At 38.4% G+C, this 17542-nt stretch overlaps 1 protein-coding gene across 1 annotated transcript in view; it reads left to right on the top strand.

Annotated features, from left to right (window-relative positions):
* gfra2a (GDNF family receptor alpha 2a) overlaps positions 1-17542 on the top strand; it is a 179849-nt gene that overhangs the window by 135739 nt on the left and 26568 nt on the right. Inside the window, exon 5 of the mRNA NM_001017996.1 lies at positions 7758-7867. Within this exon, the coding sequence (NP_001017996.1) occupies positions 7758-7867 (110 nt within the window). The remainder of the gene's footprint in view (positions 1-7757; positions 7868-17542) is intronic.

Below are 17542 nucleotides of genomic sequence, written 5' to 3'. Positions count from 1 at the left end.
CTGAAAGGCAAAACCTGCAGCTAAACCCTTTTTCATCTCGATTTAGTCTCACTCTATTTTATTTCTGCCATAAAAAACAACTGTTTGGAACGTTTGTGCATCTCTTGTGCTAATAAGATACATTTCGTTTAGCATAACAGCTCCCTCAAGACATATAAAAAGACAAAACAGCCCTTACTCTTTTGACTTAAACACATTAGCCAGTAAAGTATTTCATTTAACCAATAAGGAAGATGGAGAAGTGTCTGTCTAAAATTAGGAAAGAAAACTCATTACGCTGAAGCAAAAAATAAAGGGTGCAGACTGCTTAGAGATCACAACTAATACCGTAAGAAATAAGACAAGCATTATTTGCTTCATTACCTGGTTAATGCAGTAGAAAGAGAAGAGGGCCAGTTTCAGAGTCTTTCAGCTGCAGATGAAGTGGTATTGCTGTCGGTGAAGGAATAATAGATATTAGTATTGATTGAGTCCAAGATAGACAGCAATTTCAATTCTTGATCACATGGGAAAATAACATCCATTATTTGTCTTTATATTGGTGAGCATATACTGTAGAGCAGGGGTCACCGCAGGGTTTAGCTCAAACTTGCTTCAACACACCTGCCTGAATGTTTCAAGTATACCTAGTAAGACCTTGACTAGCTTGTTCAGGTTTCTTTGATTAGGGTTGGAGCTAAAATCTGCAGGACACCGGCCCTCCAGGAACAAGTTTGGTGACCACTGCTGTAGAGTATGAACAGAGTGATAAACATGAACATGTTTCTCAACAGGGTATTGAAAAAGTGAAATCAACAATACAAAAAAATTATAATGATAATATATATATATATATATATATATATATATATATATATATATATATATATATATATATATATATATATATATATATATATATCCATGCGTTTTATTAAATAATAGTAATAATAATAATAATAATAATAATATTATTAATAATGTGAGTCATTAGCCCAAAATTATTATTATTATTATTATTAATATTATTATTATTATTATTATTATTATTATTATTTCATAAAACACATGTATATATATATATATATATATATATATATATATATAAATATACATTATCATTATTATTATTTTATATTTTATTATTACTGTTATGCAACTCAATCAACAAAAAAATAAGGTCAGAAATCTTGGTGTGATTCTGGAGTCAGATCTAAGAAATCTTATCTCAAAAACATTGCAAGAAGTAGATGCTTTGTTTGCATTGATGTCTCGTTCATGCTTTTATCAGCAGCAGGGTGGATTACTGTAATGGACTCCTCACTGGCTTTCCCAAAAATACAGTCAGACAGTTTCAGCTCATCCAGAACGCTGCTGCCAGGATTCTGATCTGAACCAGGAAATCAAAGCACATCACGCCTGTCCTCAGGTCTTTACACTGGCTCCCAGTTACATTTAGAATAAATTTTAAAGCAGTATTACTTGTCTATAAATCACTAAATGACATAGGACCTCAATTTATTATAGATATGCTGACTGAATACAAACCTAACAGGTCCCCCAGATTAGGATCGAGTAAATTAGAAACTCCAAGAGTTCAGTCAAAGCAGGGTGAATCAGCATTTAGCTACTACGCCCCTGCTGCTGGAATCAGCTTCCAGAAATAATCAGATATGCTCCAACATTAGGCACATTCAAATCATGACTTAAACACATCTGTTTAGCTGTGCCTTTACTGAATGTACTACATCGAACAGATTACGCTATTATGTCTTTGTTTTGTTTTTTTATTCTTTAAAAACTTGTTTTAGGACATTTTTTATCTGTTTTTAATGATTTGTATTCTTCGTTGTTTTTATTTTCTTGTTTATTTTGTTCTTGTTTATGTAAAGCACTTTGAATTGCCATTGTGTATGAAATGTGCGCCATAAATAAACTTTTTATATTTATATACATTTTAATTTGAGATATATTTTAATATATTTATTAAAATATTATAGAAATAATTCCAAAGAACTTTTGTGGTTATTTACATGATAATTATCATTAATGATGGATATTAGATTTTATACAACAGTGCTGTCTGGTTCTTGAATCTGATTGGTTGATAGCAGTGTAATATTCTGCCAGCAACAGCACTTTTACCACCTCTTCACCCTTCACCCTTGTGTATTAATCCGCCCACATACAGTGACAAGCAGAGGACACTCTACAGTTTGACAAATATTGCTGCTGTTAGACAACAATGTACTTTTGAAGCTTTTTTAGTGAAGAATGTAGTTTATTTATGAGGATAGTGCCAATTTTAAATATTTATAATTTCTTAGAGAGCCATTAGCCTGTCATACTGAGCAAAGACAGTTGACGTTGTCCATTCACAAGATGGTGACAGAGGCCGCATAATAAACCCTTACGTCCCATTCACACGGGGCGTCAGCGTCAACGCTTCCCATTCACTTTGAATGGGTGACGTCAGACGTTGCCGAACTGCATTGTGGATCCGTCGATGCTGCTTCAGAGGCGTTGCTCGCTGCAGAAGTTGGGACTAGCTCAACTTTTCAAGCGCCGACAGAAGCGACAGGCAATCAGATCCCTGTATGAAAATACACACGCTAGACAGTGGCCTATTGCTGACTGAATTTCATTGGGTGATGCTGCTATGATGATCAAGTCAGCCCCAACTTCTGACACGCCTTCAGTCAAGCGTTGACGCTGAAGTCCCGTGTGAATGGGGCATTAGAGGAGGAAAAAAATTTCGCAATTTTTAACTACAGCTGATCAAATCATTATTAAACAGGTAATTTTCTATGTCGATCTCTCTCCTTTGTATATTGTAGTACTGTATTTATACCATATAATTATAGTGTACATATTCGCATATCAGGAATATTTGTTGTGTTGGCAGAAAATAAGAAAAAATGCCCGCATGTGTTTAGAGTTTTTCCCAATTGCAAACTCAACATCAATCTGGTGGTGATTGCACTGCTTTTTTCGAGGTTAAATGTTGTGATGTTCCGATTGCAACAGAGAAATACTGTACACTGTAATAGACTGTAATACTAAGCTATAGAGAATCATTCAAACACTAGCTTTAAAGTGATATTGGTGAATTAGAAATGGCTTCTGATGTTCAGATGTCTGCTGCAGATATGAATGAATGGTGAAAGAAAGTAGTTCCTAATAAAAAAGGTTTTTAGACACTGTGTTTGAGGTTTTTTTTATACACACAATTTTGCCGCCAAACTGTTGTATAAACACAATATCGCACTCGTAGCAGTGCAATGTGGCTGTATACCGTCAATATTAGACCTCGTGCCAATGCACGCTTCCCAAGTACTGATATACTATGCTACTCGTGTAATATTGCTCATTTAACATTTCCTCAACAGATTTTTTGTTGAATTTATTTGTGTTAAAAAGTATAGGTACGTATCCTTTTAATATATTGGCAAGTTACTTGTGTTTTATCCATTTTACATTTACATTTAGTCATTTAGCAGACGCTTTTATCCAAAGCGACTTACAAATGAGGACAAGGAAGCAATTTACACAACTAAGAGCAACAATGAATAAGTACTAAAGGCAAGTTTCAGGTCTGTAAAGTCTAAGAAGGGAAGTGTTAGTAGTTTTTTTTTTTTTTTTTTTTTTTTTTTGTACAATTAGTGTGATATTCAAAGAGGCAATTGCAGCTTAGGAAGTGAAGTGGAGACTAAATAGTTGAGTTTTTAGTCGTTTCTTGAAAATAGCGAGTGACTCTGCTGTTCTGATGCAGTTAGGGAGTTCATTCCACCAACTGGGCAGATTGAGCGTGAGCGTTCGCGAAAGTGATTTTTTCCCTCTTTGGGATGGAACCACGAGGCGACGTTCATTCACAGAACGCAAGTTTCTGGAGGGCACATAGATCTGCAGAAGTGAGTGCAGATAAGAAGGTGCTAGGCCAGAAGTCACTTTGTAGGCAAACATCAGAGTTTTGAATTTGATGCGAGCAGCAACTGGCAGCCAGTGCAAACGGACTAGCAGCGGAGTGACATGTGCTCGTTTAGGTTCATTGAAGACAACTCGTGCTGCTGCATTCTGGAGCAGTTGAAGAGGCTTGATAGAGTTAGCTGGAAGCCCAGCTAGTAGAGAGTTGCAGTAATCCAGTTTGGAGAGAACAAGAGCTTGAACAAGGAGTTGAGCTGCATGTTCAGATAAGAAGGGTCGGATCTTTCTGATGTTATAGAGTGCAAATCTGCACGATCGAGCAGTTCTAGAAATGTGGTCAGAGAAGTTTAGTTGGTCATCAATCGTTACTCCAAGGCTTTTCACCATTTTGGATGCAGTAATGGTTGCCCCATCCATCTGGATTGAAAAGTTATGGTGTAGAGTCGGGTTGGCAGAAACTACAAGCATTTCCGTTTTTGCGAGGTTCAGCTGAAGATGATGATCTTTCATTATCCCTTTTTATCTCCTAGATTTATAATATAGACTGGTTGTCATTTTCTGAAAACTGTAAACTGTGTAACATATATGTAGTAATTGTTAATTATCACTGAGAACTTTACCATACAACCCTGCTGATTAACTGAGTTAAAGTGAGATTTATTCATAACAGACTCTAGCACCAAATTCATGAAGAAATATTTCAGGGTAAAAAGAACCAGTTGATTTTCCACAGAAACCCATGCAATCATTTATGCAGGATAGAAGCATTTTCATTATTTATAAGTAAATGGATTTCAATAAACTTTGCCTTTGCCGCCAAAACTCTGTCAAGTATGTATTTCATTAGCAATTGGTGGTTTTGCTTTGGAAAAACAACCCAAAAAATATATTGCAGATGTTTGACTGTATATAAAACATCTTGCCTGTTTGTCAAGTAAGAACAGGGAGCTGGAAAAGTTTTTGTGAAGTTTTATGACTTCCAGCCTCTATTCTTTCAAGTATTTCCATCATGTTGGGAACCCAACTGCTACATCAATATTTTTTGCACTTCTCCATTTGATTCCAGCAGCGTGAACAGATGTAATTAGACATGTAAATCACAGCAGGGTCTTTAGCGGTATGCTAATTAAAAGGTGCGTTTACAGAGGAGGGAGGCTATATGAATTAAACACACACCGGAGGCTGCTGCTGGGACGGGATCTGTGTTTTGTAGGAGAGTTTATTCCTAGGAGAGTCGCATCAAGCTTCTCTAAATCTAACTTTAGATTACAATAAAGGGGACTTGAAGTGCAGTGTTTGCCAAGGTTGAAGAAAAAAAGTTATATGTACATATATATATACATATATATATATATATATATATATATATATATAAATATATATATATATATATATATATATATATATATATATATATATATATATATATATATATATATATATATACACAAACATATATACATTTACATATTTATATATATATATATATATATATATATATATATATATATAGTCCAAAAGGGTTAATAATATTGACCTTAAAACTTTTAAAACCTTTTTTCTTTATTCTAGCCAGAATAAAACAAATGAGACTTTCTCCAGAAGAAAAAAATATATATACATCAGACATACTGTAAAAATGTCGTTGCTCTGTTAAATATGATTAGGAAAACATTTAAAAAGGAGAAAAAAAAAGCAAGGGGGATTAATAATCCTGACTTTAACTTTTTGGATTGCATTTCATAATTCCTAATGTCGCTCGTTAACAAACTCAATGCATTTTCCCCATTTGTATCCCATAATTTCTAAAATATCAACCTCTACCAAATGGTAGATATGTCGGTTTATGGTAAAAGTACCAGAATCAATACATATGCTATGAAAAATATTAAGTATAAGACCAATTTATTTAAAAACAAACTTAAACAGTTTTAAACACCAAGGGCTCTATTTCAATGATCTACATGAAAAGCCTGTAGATCAGGGCGCAAAAGCATTAAGGGGATGTCCAAATCTACTTTTGCTATTTTAAGGACGGAATAATTCGGTTTAACCCTATGGTGGTATTTCATGAATAAACTGATGAAGGCATGAAGGTAGTGGTTTTTATATTTATGTATTAAATTGTATATATATATATATATATATATATATATATATATATATATATATATATATATATATATATATATATATATATATAGCAATATTTGAATCCTTTAATGATTTTTTATTTGTAGAGATATTTGTGTAGTGCTGTACATCCTGTGTGTATTTAGCAAAGTGTGAGCGTTTAAGGCGCTCTGTGCTGGATTTTAGACATGCTTTCAGCTGGTCCATCGCACAGCGTATTTTAGTTCCTCAAAATAGCAATGCTCCAACAATGCGCCTTAACACACCTCTTTTCTAGACCGGAACTCCCACGAGTCCACAAAGTGGCGCAAATGAACTTGCTATTTAAACAACATGCCAAAAAGCGGGAAAATGACTGTTGCGCTGGTTTGAAAATAGGAACACATTGTGCCAAACGCGTCCTGCACTTTATTGCACCGGGTGTATGATCATCTTTATTTTTTTTTTTAAATATGCCATAAAACATTTCAGATTCTCATTTAACATGCTTTCTTGCTTTTTTTTTTTTACAATAAAGCCAAACTGAAGTTTAGTAGTGCAACAGGATTATGTTTGTTTGATTCCTTTGTAAACCAACAGTGCTGTGTAGTGTAAACCATTATTTAAAACAGTCATTCTTTAAATTACTTTAATGTTTAAAACAGTCAAACTATGGTTGACCATTTGGCAGTTAAAGGTGAATACCGTTTCTATTAAATACTTATCGGTTGTACTTGCCATTCAATTAAAAAATCTTGAAAAAAAAAAAGTAAAAATAGAATAATTTTAGGAGAAATTAACTAGTTATTGTCATTGTAAAATGCAAACTTGTAAAGCATTTAATAAGTTAAAAAAATAAATTTGAATTAATATTATTATTATTTTTAAAAACCTCTTTCTGTATTGTTTTACCAGGAGGTTTATCTTCAATGATCAACCATGTGAGAGCTGCAGAATAATACTGTAGCTGCTGCCAAATAAACACATGGACGTGTGTAAAAATGTCTATTTATAAAAATGCTAATATTTCAGGCCCCATTTCTATGCTGGCTCCAATGTAGATGTCAGTATGTAACTGAAAACATCTACAGTTCAAGTGTTCAGATAAGAAACGACAGCACAGCAGAGACTGTAAATGCAAAGGCCAGAAGACGATGTTGTGTCTGTGTATATGTGTGTGGCTGGACTGCTGTTGTGTGTGGGCGCTGAGAAATGTTCACTTGTTGGCCCACACAGCACTGCTGTCCTGGACGAGGCCAACGTAAACACTGCATGTCAATGGACTCTGTAAACTAGTCCGACAGTGTTTAAAATTCTCCACAACAACAAACTGCGAGTGGTTTATTTATTGCCTTACACAGACAGAGAGCGGAAGGCTAAGACAGAGAGAAATGACTATCAGACAAGAGTTCAGGGGTCTCTCATGCTAAAGACGGGATTTCCGGTCTTCTGCTTGACCTCCAGGATGCCTCTCAACCACATGGTTGGCAACGATGACTAACTGGTGGACGGAGGGATAGGGGGAATGAAAGACAGCCATAGAGAGAGAGATGGTCATGATTTTCCTTTATCTTGAGGAAAGAGCAGTGATGTGTGAACTTAAACTCTGTCCTTTGTGGGCTGCTGCTGGTTTCTTCAGGCATAAACATGCACAGACTTTACCCATGTAGGCAAAGCTATAGACTGAGTTCGCTTTGTTTTTCATGCAGTTTGATGTTGCTTTGCTGTGTTTTTGTGGCAAGGTCACGACTGGCTGATTTCCACACAAACTGTCAGATGACCCCTCACTCCATCAGCAGCTGCCTCAATGACGACTACCAGGCCTGCCTCGCCTCCTACACCAGACTCATCGGTGAGTTTGACTTTGTATGCCTTTATTCTGTTTTACTCTTACAGAATTAAATGTAGTGGCTTTCATAAGCTCATTTTACACGGCATGATTTTGCTTGGGTCAGATGCTGCTTAGATTGATATTAGCTGCTGAGATTAGGAGTGACTGATATAGCCAAAATGCTATTTCAGGATATGAGTGATTTTATGTCATGGTATTGATATATTTCACGGTTTAGTTATTTAAATTGGCAGCTGTTCCAGGAAAATAATAAATAAATAAATACATACATACATACATACATACATACATACTTACATACATACATACATACATACATACATACATACATACATACATAAATAAATAAACAGTTTAATGCAAAAAAATTGGGCCCCCCTCTCTTGTGGCATAATTCTTTGCACTTTCTTTATAAGAGAAGATTATCTGGGGCCAGGTCATGGAGGCAGCAGTTTTAAGAGAGAACTCCAGACTTCCCTATCCCCAGAAACTTCCTCGTTCGCAGGCCATCCGAGAGACATAGTCCCTCCAGCATGTCGTGGGTCTTCCCTGATGCCTCCTCCTGTTGGGACATGCCTGGGACACCTCCCTAGGTAGGCATCCAGGAGGCATCCGAAACAGATGCCCGAGCTACCACAGCTGACTTTTCTCGATGGGTAGGAGCAGTGGCTCTACTCCCTCGTGACATCTCCTTACAGTCTATAAGAGTGCGCCCTGCCACCCTGTGAAGGAAACTAATTTCGGCCGCTTATATCTGAGATCTTGTACTTTCAATCATGACCCAAAGCTCATGACCATAGGTGTGAGTAGGAACCTAGATTGACCAGTAAATCGAGAGCTTTGCCTTTCGGCTCAGATCCTTCTTGACCACAACATTACCGCTGCCGCTGCACCAATCCGCCTGTCAACCTCATGTTCCATCCTTCTTTCACTCGTGAACAAAACCCCAATAAACCTGAACTCCTCCACCTGGGGTAAAGACTTTCCTTCTACCTGGAGATGGGTGAAATTAAATTGAAACTGAAAAGTAGCCTATGCAAAAGTTGGCCACCCTCTCTTTTGTGGGGATTTCAAAACTTGTGGTCACTCAATGCTGATTGATTTCAACACAAAATTGATTTTAGTGACTCAGTGAACTGCAGCAGTCCTAACACAGGTGTCACCAATCCTGAAAAGGGATATTAAAGATAGCCGATTGTTAGTTGTGTGTCTCCTTATTGTGAAACCGAAAGTAGCAACATGGAAACCTCAAAAGAAGTTCCTAGTAACCTAAAAATTAGGATAATTCACCAACATGAATTAGGAGAAGGACACAAAAAGCTATCGCAAAGGTTTAAAGGCTCTATCTCCACAAATATAAGAAGGAAAGAAGCTAGACCAAGATAAATATCGGAAAGGCAAAGGCGAAGAATGGTTAGAATGGTCACAGACAAACCACAGACCAACTCCAAAGAGCTCCAGGAACATCTTTCTGCTGATAATGTCATTATACATCGTTCCACAGTCCAGCAAACTCTTTACAAAGAACAGCTTAAAGGAAGGTGATGCAGAAAAAGACTGTATTCTGCATTCTGCCAACAAGAAGAGTTGTTTGAGATATGCAAAGGCCCATCTGGACAAGCCTGAATCAATTTTAGAAAAATATACTGTGGACAGATGCCATAACCATGGGTGCTTTGCATAATGCAAAAAGAACACATAAGTCCAGGAGGAGAACATGCTCCCTAATGTAAAATATGGTGGAGGATTCATCATGCTGTGTAGATGTATGGCAAACACAGGTACTGGAAACCTTGTCAAAGTCAATGGTTGCATGGATTCCACGCAGTATCAGCAGATTCTGAAGAACAATGTTCAGAAATCAGTCAAGAGGCTGAAGTTATGGCAGGGTTGCATGTTTACGCAGGACAATGACTAAAAGCACAGTTCCAGATCTACCAAGTAATTCATGCTCAGCCACGATACAATGTTCTGTAATGGCCATCCCAGTCCCCATACTTGAACATCATCAAAAATCTATGGATTAATTTGAAAAGGATCGTTCATGCTTGGCACCCATCAAACCTGACTGAACTGGACACATTTTGCAAAAAAAAAAAATGGCCCAAAATGCCTTCAGCAAGAATTCAGGATTTGATCATTGACTATAAGAAGACTATCTACAGGCTGTTATTTCGGCAAATGGGGGCTGTACAAAAAAATTGATGACATTATTCTGTTGGGTTGCGTACATTTTTGCACCTGTCTGTTTTTGTTAGAATTGAAATTTGCATTGCATCTGTTGATTAAATAAATGTTATGCCAGAACTGAAATGTTGCTTTTCCCCAGAGTACACAACATATTCAAATGAAATGGATTTGCTGATTTGAAAGGGCTGCAGGCTATGGCTTGCTGTTATGAAAATTATAAAGTGTGGCCAAACCTTCGCATGAGACTAGATTGAAAATCATAATTGTGATCTTATGACCCTAGTTACTTTGTTCTTAGGTATTTTTTTTAGTTAGGGAGCTGTCGCGGATGCCGCCCTCTCTATTCTACCGTGTAGCGCCACCCTCAGGTCACCCACGTCACTACAACTGCTTAGACTGCGTGAACCTGAGGGAAAACGTGGACCAGTACTGTAGGTTCGTAGGAGCAGAAATGAGAGACCGACTAAAGAGAACAGACAACAGAGATTAGTTTCAACTATAATGAACTTTATATAATAAAGAAAGAAATAAAAATAATAATTGTCTTAATTTCTCTTTCCAGAGGAAAAAAAAACAACAATAAAGAAGAACAACTTCTTTTAAAGAAAAAACTTGGTTATCAATAAACCCTCTTAATGATAATAAAAAATGAAAACCAAATAAACAAAAGAATAAATTGTCTCTTTTTTTCCTTTCTTGAAAACCTCTTATTTAATCTTTTCTTTCTCTCTGACAAACTGGTTTATTTATTTCAATTTTATGGTTTTATATATATATTTTAGCTTATTTTAAGTACAACGTTTGACCTATTTTTATTTATAGCTAATTGACGTGTCCTAATTATATTACTTTATTCTATTAGAAGTAAACTACATGTAGTATCAGCTAATTTTATGTTAGTTTAAGCAAAATACTCAAATTTTCAACTCAGCTTGGAAAACAAAAGATAAATACCCCAAATGACAATGAATAAATCACAATTATGAAATAAAATAACAATTTGTCTTCACACTAATAAAGTGCAAATGAAAAACAATAATGAAACAATATAACTCTCAGAAAAAATGACAAAAGGTTCAGTGAAGGCTAATTCCAACAGTCTTTGTTGTAGACTTTATATATCAGTCTCTGAAATCACGAGGAAAAGTATTGTTTCGATTTCAATCCATAAATTGAGTCCTACCGTCCTGCTGCCCAGAACATACCACAGTACAGGTGGAAAGGAAGAAAGTGTGATGCCAGCTTACTCTGTCATCCAGCACAGTTCTGTCTTGAAGATGAAACATTAAACAACAGGTGCAATTGCTGCAATTTCACCGTGAATGTGTTCAATCGAGATCCGTTGGGTGGCCCGCCATCTCATTGCACGCGATGACAACCGCGATCCGTGTCCTCGCTGCATCCGCATCAATATCAAAGTAATATCGCAAGATCAACAAACAATCAGGTCCGATGAATCACTATCAATATCTTTCTAGACGTTCTGTCAAGTTTAAAAGACAGGATTTCACTCGTTTCTCGCTGGATTAGCTTTTTGATCTCAGCTTCCATGCGATCGCTTCTCTTCCGTTTCTTCCTCTGACGTCACTGACGTTGTTTACGTCGTTCCGCTGCACGTATTTCCTTTCACCTGATAGGTCAGTGGTGAGCTCAAATTTAACCTCTTAAGGGCAAAGTAACAATATACATCTTCACAATTCACAAAATTCAGAAAATAAAACTAAATCATCAACAATAAACAAACAGGAAACAAAAAATACCTTGAGGCAATTTTAAGATTTAAACTTGAATTCTATTTATGAAGTACTTTTAAATTAATCTATTAATCGGGTTTTTAATTTATTAATTAAGCTAAATGTATATCAGTTTATATTGCATATATCTTTCTTTTATTTCTATTTGTAATACTATGGATTACACCCTCCCCCGTTAACGCTATGCACGTCTCTGTGCATGAAACTAACAGGCTGTGTGACTACTGCATCAGCTGCCTTTGTAAAGCTGTTGTTTTCAATGATGGAGTCAGTCACAGCCGTGCTAAGACTCTGAAAAAGAGACTGCACTATAGAGACCAACGGGTTACCCAATTCAGGATAAGTAAAAATCCGTGGTTTCTGCTTAACTCTATCAGACTTCCTGATAACATTACCATCATTTTCATGTTTCTTCGTTTTAGTTTCATGCTCACTAACTTTTACAGTTTCCCCTACAGGTATTTGCTGGTCACCTAAATTGACAGGAACCTCTGCAGGTAAGTTTTCATCAGACTCCGCAACATCTGGATCATCAACAGGTAGAACATTCAAGGTAGGTGCATTGTCTATTTGAAAATTCTCTATTTCAGGTAAACATTCGATCGGACTGTCTGCTGAAACAGGTAGATTTTCAGTTGAAATGTGACCGACAGTGTCTTGAACTATTGGAATTGAGGGAACCTCAGTTTGTGACCCGGTTCCAGCTTCATAAACCTCAGTAAACGTTATGTTCGTCGGTATTAGAAGATCACTGTGCATCAGCTCTAAGCTGCTGTCATCATCATCAGAGTCAAAATCTACCTGGTCTTGTACTTTGTTACAGGGGTTTTTACGAGTTGGAGGACGTTTCCGAGTACTGGGCAATGCAAGTACTTCCTCAGGTAACTGTAACAAATCACAAGGCAGTAAAAGGTCTCTGTGAAGTGTTCTTAGAGGGCCTTCTTTACCCTCTGGCTTGACAGTGTACACTGGGAGATCACCCGCTCTTTTCACAACAACATATACAAGTGATTCCCACTTGTCTGCCAACTTCTGTTTTCCCCTCAAGTGCACGTTTTTTACCAGGACCCTATCCCCAATGTCTAAAACAGATTCAACAACATGCTTATCGAAACGAGCTTTGTTTCTTTCTCCAACTTTAGCAGTACTTTTCATTGCCAAATCATACGTTTTTTTCAACCTACACTTCAAATCATGCACAAACTGCGAATGAGTTTTGTACTCCTCTCTGTTCAGCGGAACATCAAATGCCAAATCTATAGGTAACCGCGGCTGCCTTCCAAACATTAATTCATAGGGGCTAAACCCAGTGGAATCATGCTTGGTGCAGTTATACGCATGAACAAGAGGTTTCACATAACTACTCCAATGTACTTTGTCACATTTTTTCAAAGTACCGAGCATGTTTAAAAGAGTACGGTTGAATCGTTCGACGGGGTTCCCCCTGGGATGGTAAGGGGTTGTCCTAATCTTATGAATTCCCATCAATTCGCATAGTTCTTTTATAGTCTTTGACTCAAAGTCGGCCCCTTGATCACTGTGTAATTTTTCAGGAATTCCATAATGAACTATAAAATTCTCCCAAAGAGCTTTAGCCACTGTACGCGACTTCTGATTACAAGTTGGAACAGCAACCGCATACTTGGTAAAGAAATCTGTGATAACCAGCACATCTTTGGTGTTTCGGGAATCTGGTTCAATGGACAAAAAATCCATACACACTAGCTCAAGGGGTCGAGTCACTTGAATATTAACCAAGGGTGCAGCATGATCTGGTAAAGATTTACGACAAACACACCTAGGGCAGGTTCTGATCTTTCTTTCAATATCCACAAGCATTTTAGGCCAATAAAACCTAGATCTCACAAGGTCCAGTGTACGATCTACACCCAAATGCCCCATGTCATCATGTAGACATGTCAAAACCATACTACGCAAAGACTCAGGAAGAACTAGCTGATAAGTGATGGTATCTCCATCATGCCTCCTCCGATAGAGGATTCCATTTTGCAACTCCAACTTACTGAGTTCCCTCATAAGCAAAGAGAGCATAGGAAGTTCTTTCCGTACTAAAGGAGGGATTGTCTCACCTGTTTCTAACTGGACAATGACTTCACGGATAATGGGGTCAGATCTTTGTTTTTCTTGTAAATCATTCTCTCCAAATGTTGGCACTACCGGACAACCAAAATTATTCTCATCATGATCAAAACTGCCTGGGATTGCATCAACATGGATTGCAAGGGACTCAACTAAAGTCATAGGAGTAACACCACAATCCACGGACTTGCAATAGACAATGTGCTTATCACATATGGCCTGAATGACTTCAGGTGACATGGTCTGGACATCATCAAACAGGTGGTTCAGTGCAAATTGACGAATTCGTTCCTGTTCCTTCTGAGATGCAACATCATTTTTTAAAGCACCATGAGGAAGTCTGGACAAACTGTCAGCATCTATGTTCTGTTTCCCAGCTCTGTACTGCAATTTAAAGGAAAATGCTGAAAGAGCGGAAAGCCACCTGTAGCTCGTAGAATCCAACTTAGCCGAGGTTAATACATAAGTAAGTGGATTACTGTCGGTAACTACAGTAAATTGGTTACCGTACAGATAATCGTAGAATTTTTCAGTTACCGCCCATTTAAGGGCCAAAAACTCTAATTTATGAGCGGGATAACGGGCTTCACTTCGAGAAAGTCCACGGCTGGCATAAGCAATTACTTTTAACTGCCCTTCTTGCTCCTGGTACAAAGCCGCTCCCAACCCCACAGTGCTGGCGTCCGTATGTAAAACATACGGAAGTTTAGGATCGGCAAAACCAAGCACTGGAGCAGTAGTAAGTGCTTCGATGATGGCTTCAAACGCTTTCTGACAATTTGCAGACCAACGGCTCCCAAAGGGCTCTTTGGGATTGTGGTAATCTCTTCGTTCCCTAACTTTAGAGCTCTTTCTATGCGGTGGATACCCTGACGTCAAATCATTTAAAGGCTTCACAATGGCAGCATAATCGCGAATAAATCTGCGGTAATACCCTGAAAAACCTAAAAATGATCTGAGTTCCTTCAGGTTTTTCGGAACAGGCCAAGTTTTCAGTGCCACAACCTTGTCTGGATCGGTCTCTACACCACTGCTAGACACTATGTGCCCAAGATATTTCACAGAAGTCTGAAAAAATCTGCATTTTTCCAGAGAAAGCTTCAACCCAAACTCCCGCAAGCGATGCAACACTCTCAACAACCTACGCTCGTGCTCCTCTAAGGTGTCAGAAAACACTATCAAGTCATCCAGAAAAACAACGACCTCTTTTAAATGAACATCGCTCATACACCGTTCCATCAGTCTTTGAAAGGTACTGGGAGCATTCGTAACCCCTTGCGGCATTCGATTGAACTCCCAGAAACCTAACGGACAGACAAAAGCGGTTTTGTGCTTATCGGACTCCTCAACCTCGATCTGGTAATAACCAGATTTGAGGTCCAAAACAGAGAACCAACGAGAACCAGTAAGAGCGGAAAAAGTTTCCTCCAAATTTGGCAAAGCGTAAGCATCTTTGATCGTTTGCAGGTTAAGTTTACGGTAGTCAACACAGAGACGGACATCCCCATTCTTCTTCCGAACAACTACGATCGGTGAAGAAAAAGGGGACTCCGACTCCCGGATGACACCGGCATCTAATAACTCCTGCAGATGTTTCCGCACAGCATCAAAATCTTGCGGGTGAATGGGGCGAGCTCTCTGTTTAAATGGGGTTTGGTCATGTAGCCTTATGCGATGCGTCACTTTATCAGTCTTGCCGAAATCTAAATCATGAAGAGCAAAAACATCTGACATCGCACACAACTTTTGTGAAATTCTCTCCTTCCACTCATTAGGTATTGGTGAGTCACCAAAATCCAAAGTGTACGGTGGTAACTCTTTACCCTGACTGTTGGACTCTGTGGCAGGTTCTTTAACATTCACACTCTGCAGTGAATACAATTCTGCAATGACACTCTTTGCAGGAACTAAAATGTCATGCTCAGTTTCATTTTTCAGGATCACTGGGATTTTCTGAAATGATCTCTGGGAAAGAGTGACAAGAGAAGATGCACACAAAAGACCTCCAGGCAAGGAAGACTGAAGAGGAGCCTCCATCAGAACCCACTTATCAGAGGAAAGCTCTCTGGAATTTATTGAACCTTCAAGCACAAGAGTTTGTCCTGCAGGGACAACTTCAGGCTTTGTACCCTGGGCTCGAACAAGTCCAATCATGCTATTGGTTTTTTGCTTGAATCGGTGTCTGAGAACATTCATGACGACTTTGAATCCATACGGTAATTCATGTGAAGGCTGGGCTACTTCAGAATCAAACTGGGCTTCATAGGCTAAGTCAAGAGTGTTTGTACCAATAAGAACAGGAGACTGGACATTACTGCTAGTATCTGCAGTGACCAAAGCAAGAGTGGTAAGTGTGATCTCTGCTCCAAGGAATTCTTTTGAGAACACTACATCAATCTCAACATAGCCCAGATACGGAACAAACTGTCCATTTGCAGCTTCCACCTCAAGATGTTCAAGCGGTTTTATCTCTAGATGAGACAAATTCTGTTCATAATAGGTCTGAGAAACAGTGGTTACCTGCGAACCTGTGTCAAAAAGAACACTACACTTTTGACCCGCTATAGAGACTTCAGCAGTGCATTTTGCCCCTACCAAGCCCTTAGGCAAAATGAAAGGTTTGCTTCTACTGCTAACATGGTGATTGCAAAATTTACTATTCTTGGGACGCCTGCTACATTTTCCAGCCCCCGTTTGTCCCACAACTGGAGCTGATTCTATTTTAAAGGAGTGCGATGGGATGACCCTATTTGTGCCTCCCAGGACGACTGCCGCTCTTTTAAAAGCTTTCTTTTGGCAGCTACCAAGGCAGGATTTGCATCACGATCACATGTAGAAGCAATATGACTGTCTTCACCGCAGTGAAAGCAGTACCAGGGCTTAGGTTTACTCAGCTGCTTAAGAGGGACACTGCTTACAACTTCACTCAAGTTTGTTTGCACGGACTGGGTTTTGTTCATCCTAGTAGCAGATTGAGTTTTTGCAGACTTGCTTGGCTTAGCTTCAACAATTTGACCCTTCAACCCTACTACTTGCTTTTGCAAGTCACAAACCCTGCCCTCTGGAGCACACTGAGCTTGCTTTTTAGCTTTCGTTAAACCCTCAACTTGGTTCTGAAGCTCTGCAATTTGCTTTTTCAAATCTGAAACAATAGTCTGAGTCGATACAACCTCATCCGATGAAGCGCACACAGAGTACGAGGATGTTCGCAGCTTGGATGCACCAAGATGTTTTCTCATACGGAGCTCTTTTGTGCTAATTTTGTCTTCTGCTGTTCGCAACAGTAATAACAATTCTGAGAAGGAAGGGGGATTGGCCTTCTTTTGTTCTAGTTGTAATTCTGAAATGAGGGCATCGTCCCAACAACCCCTAGAGAATTGTCTTACTAAGCGTCGATCAGCCTCACTAGAGGGCACACCACCTCTTCTAATAGCCTGTGCAAGAGCTACTTGCAATCGCTGTAAAAACTGTGATGGCTTCTCTCCTGCATTCTGCATTGTGCTCAAGAACTTAGCAAAGAGTTCGTCACCATCCTCCACCGTTCCGAAAGCTGAATCTAAAAGATCAAGATAAGCTCTAGGCGTTGCATGCAGACCTAGCGTCCTCACAATGTCTGATGCTGGAGGTAGAA

Source organism: Danio rerio, chromosome 8 (assembly GCF_049306965.1).
Source record: "Danio rerio strain Tuebingen ecotype United States chromosome 8, GRCz12tu, whole genome shotgun sequence".
In the NCBI taxonomy this organism is placed as follows: domain Eukaryota; kingdom Metazoa; phylum Chordata; class Actinopteri; order Cypriniformes; family Danionidae; genus Danio; species Danio rerio.
Note: the sequence above shows the minus strand (reverse complement) of the source record. Positions and strands in the feature narration are given on the sequence as shown.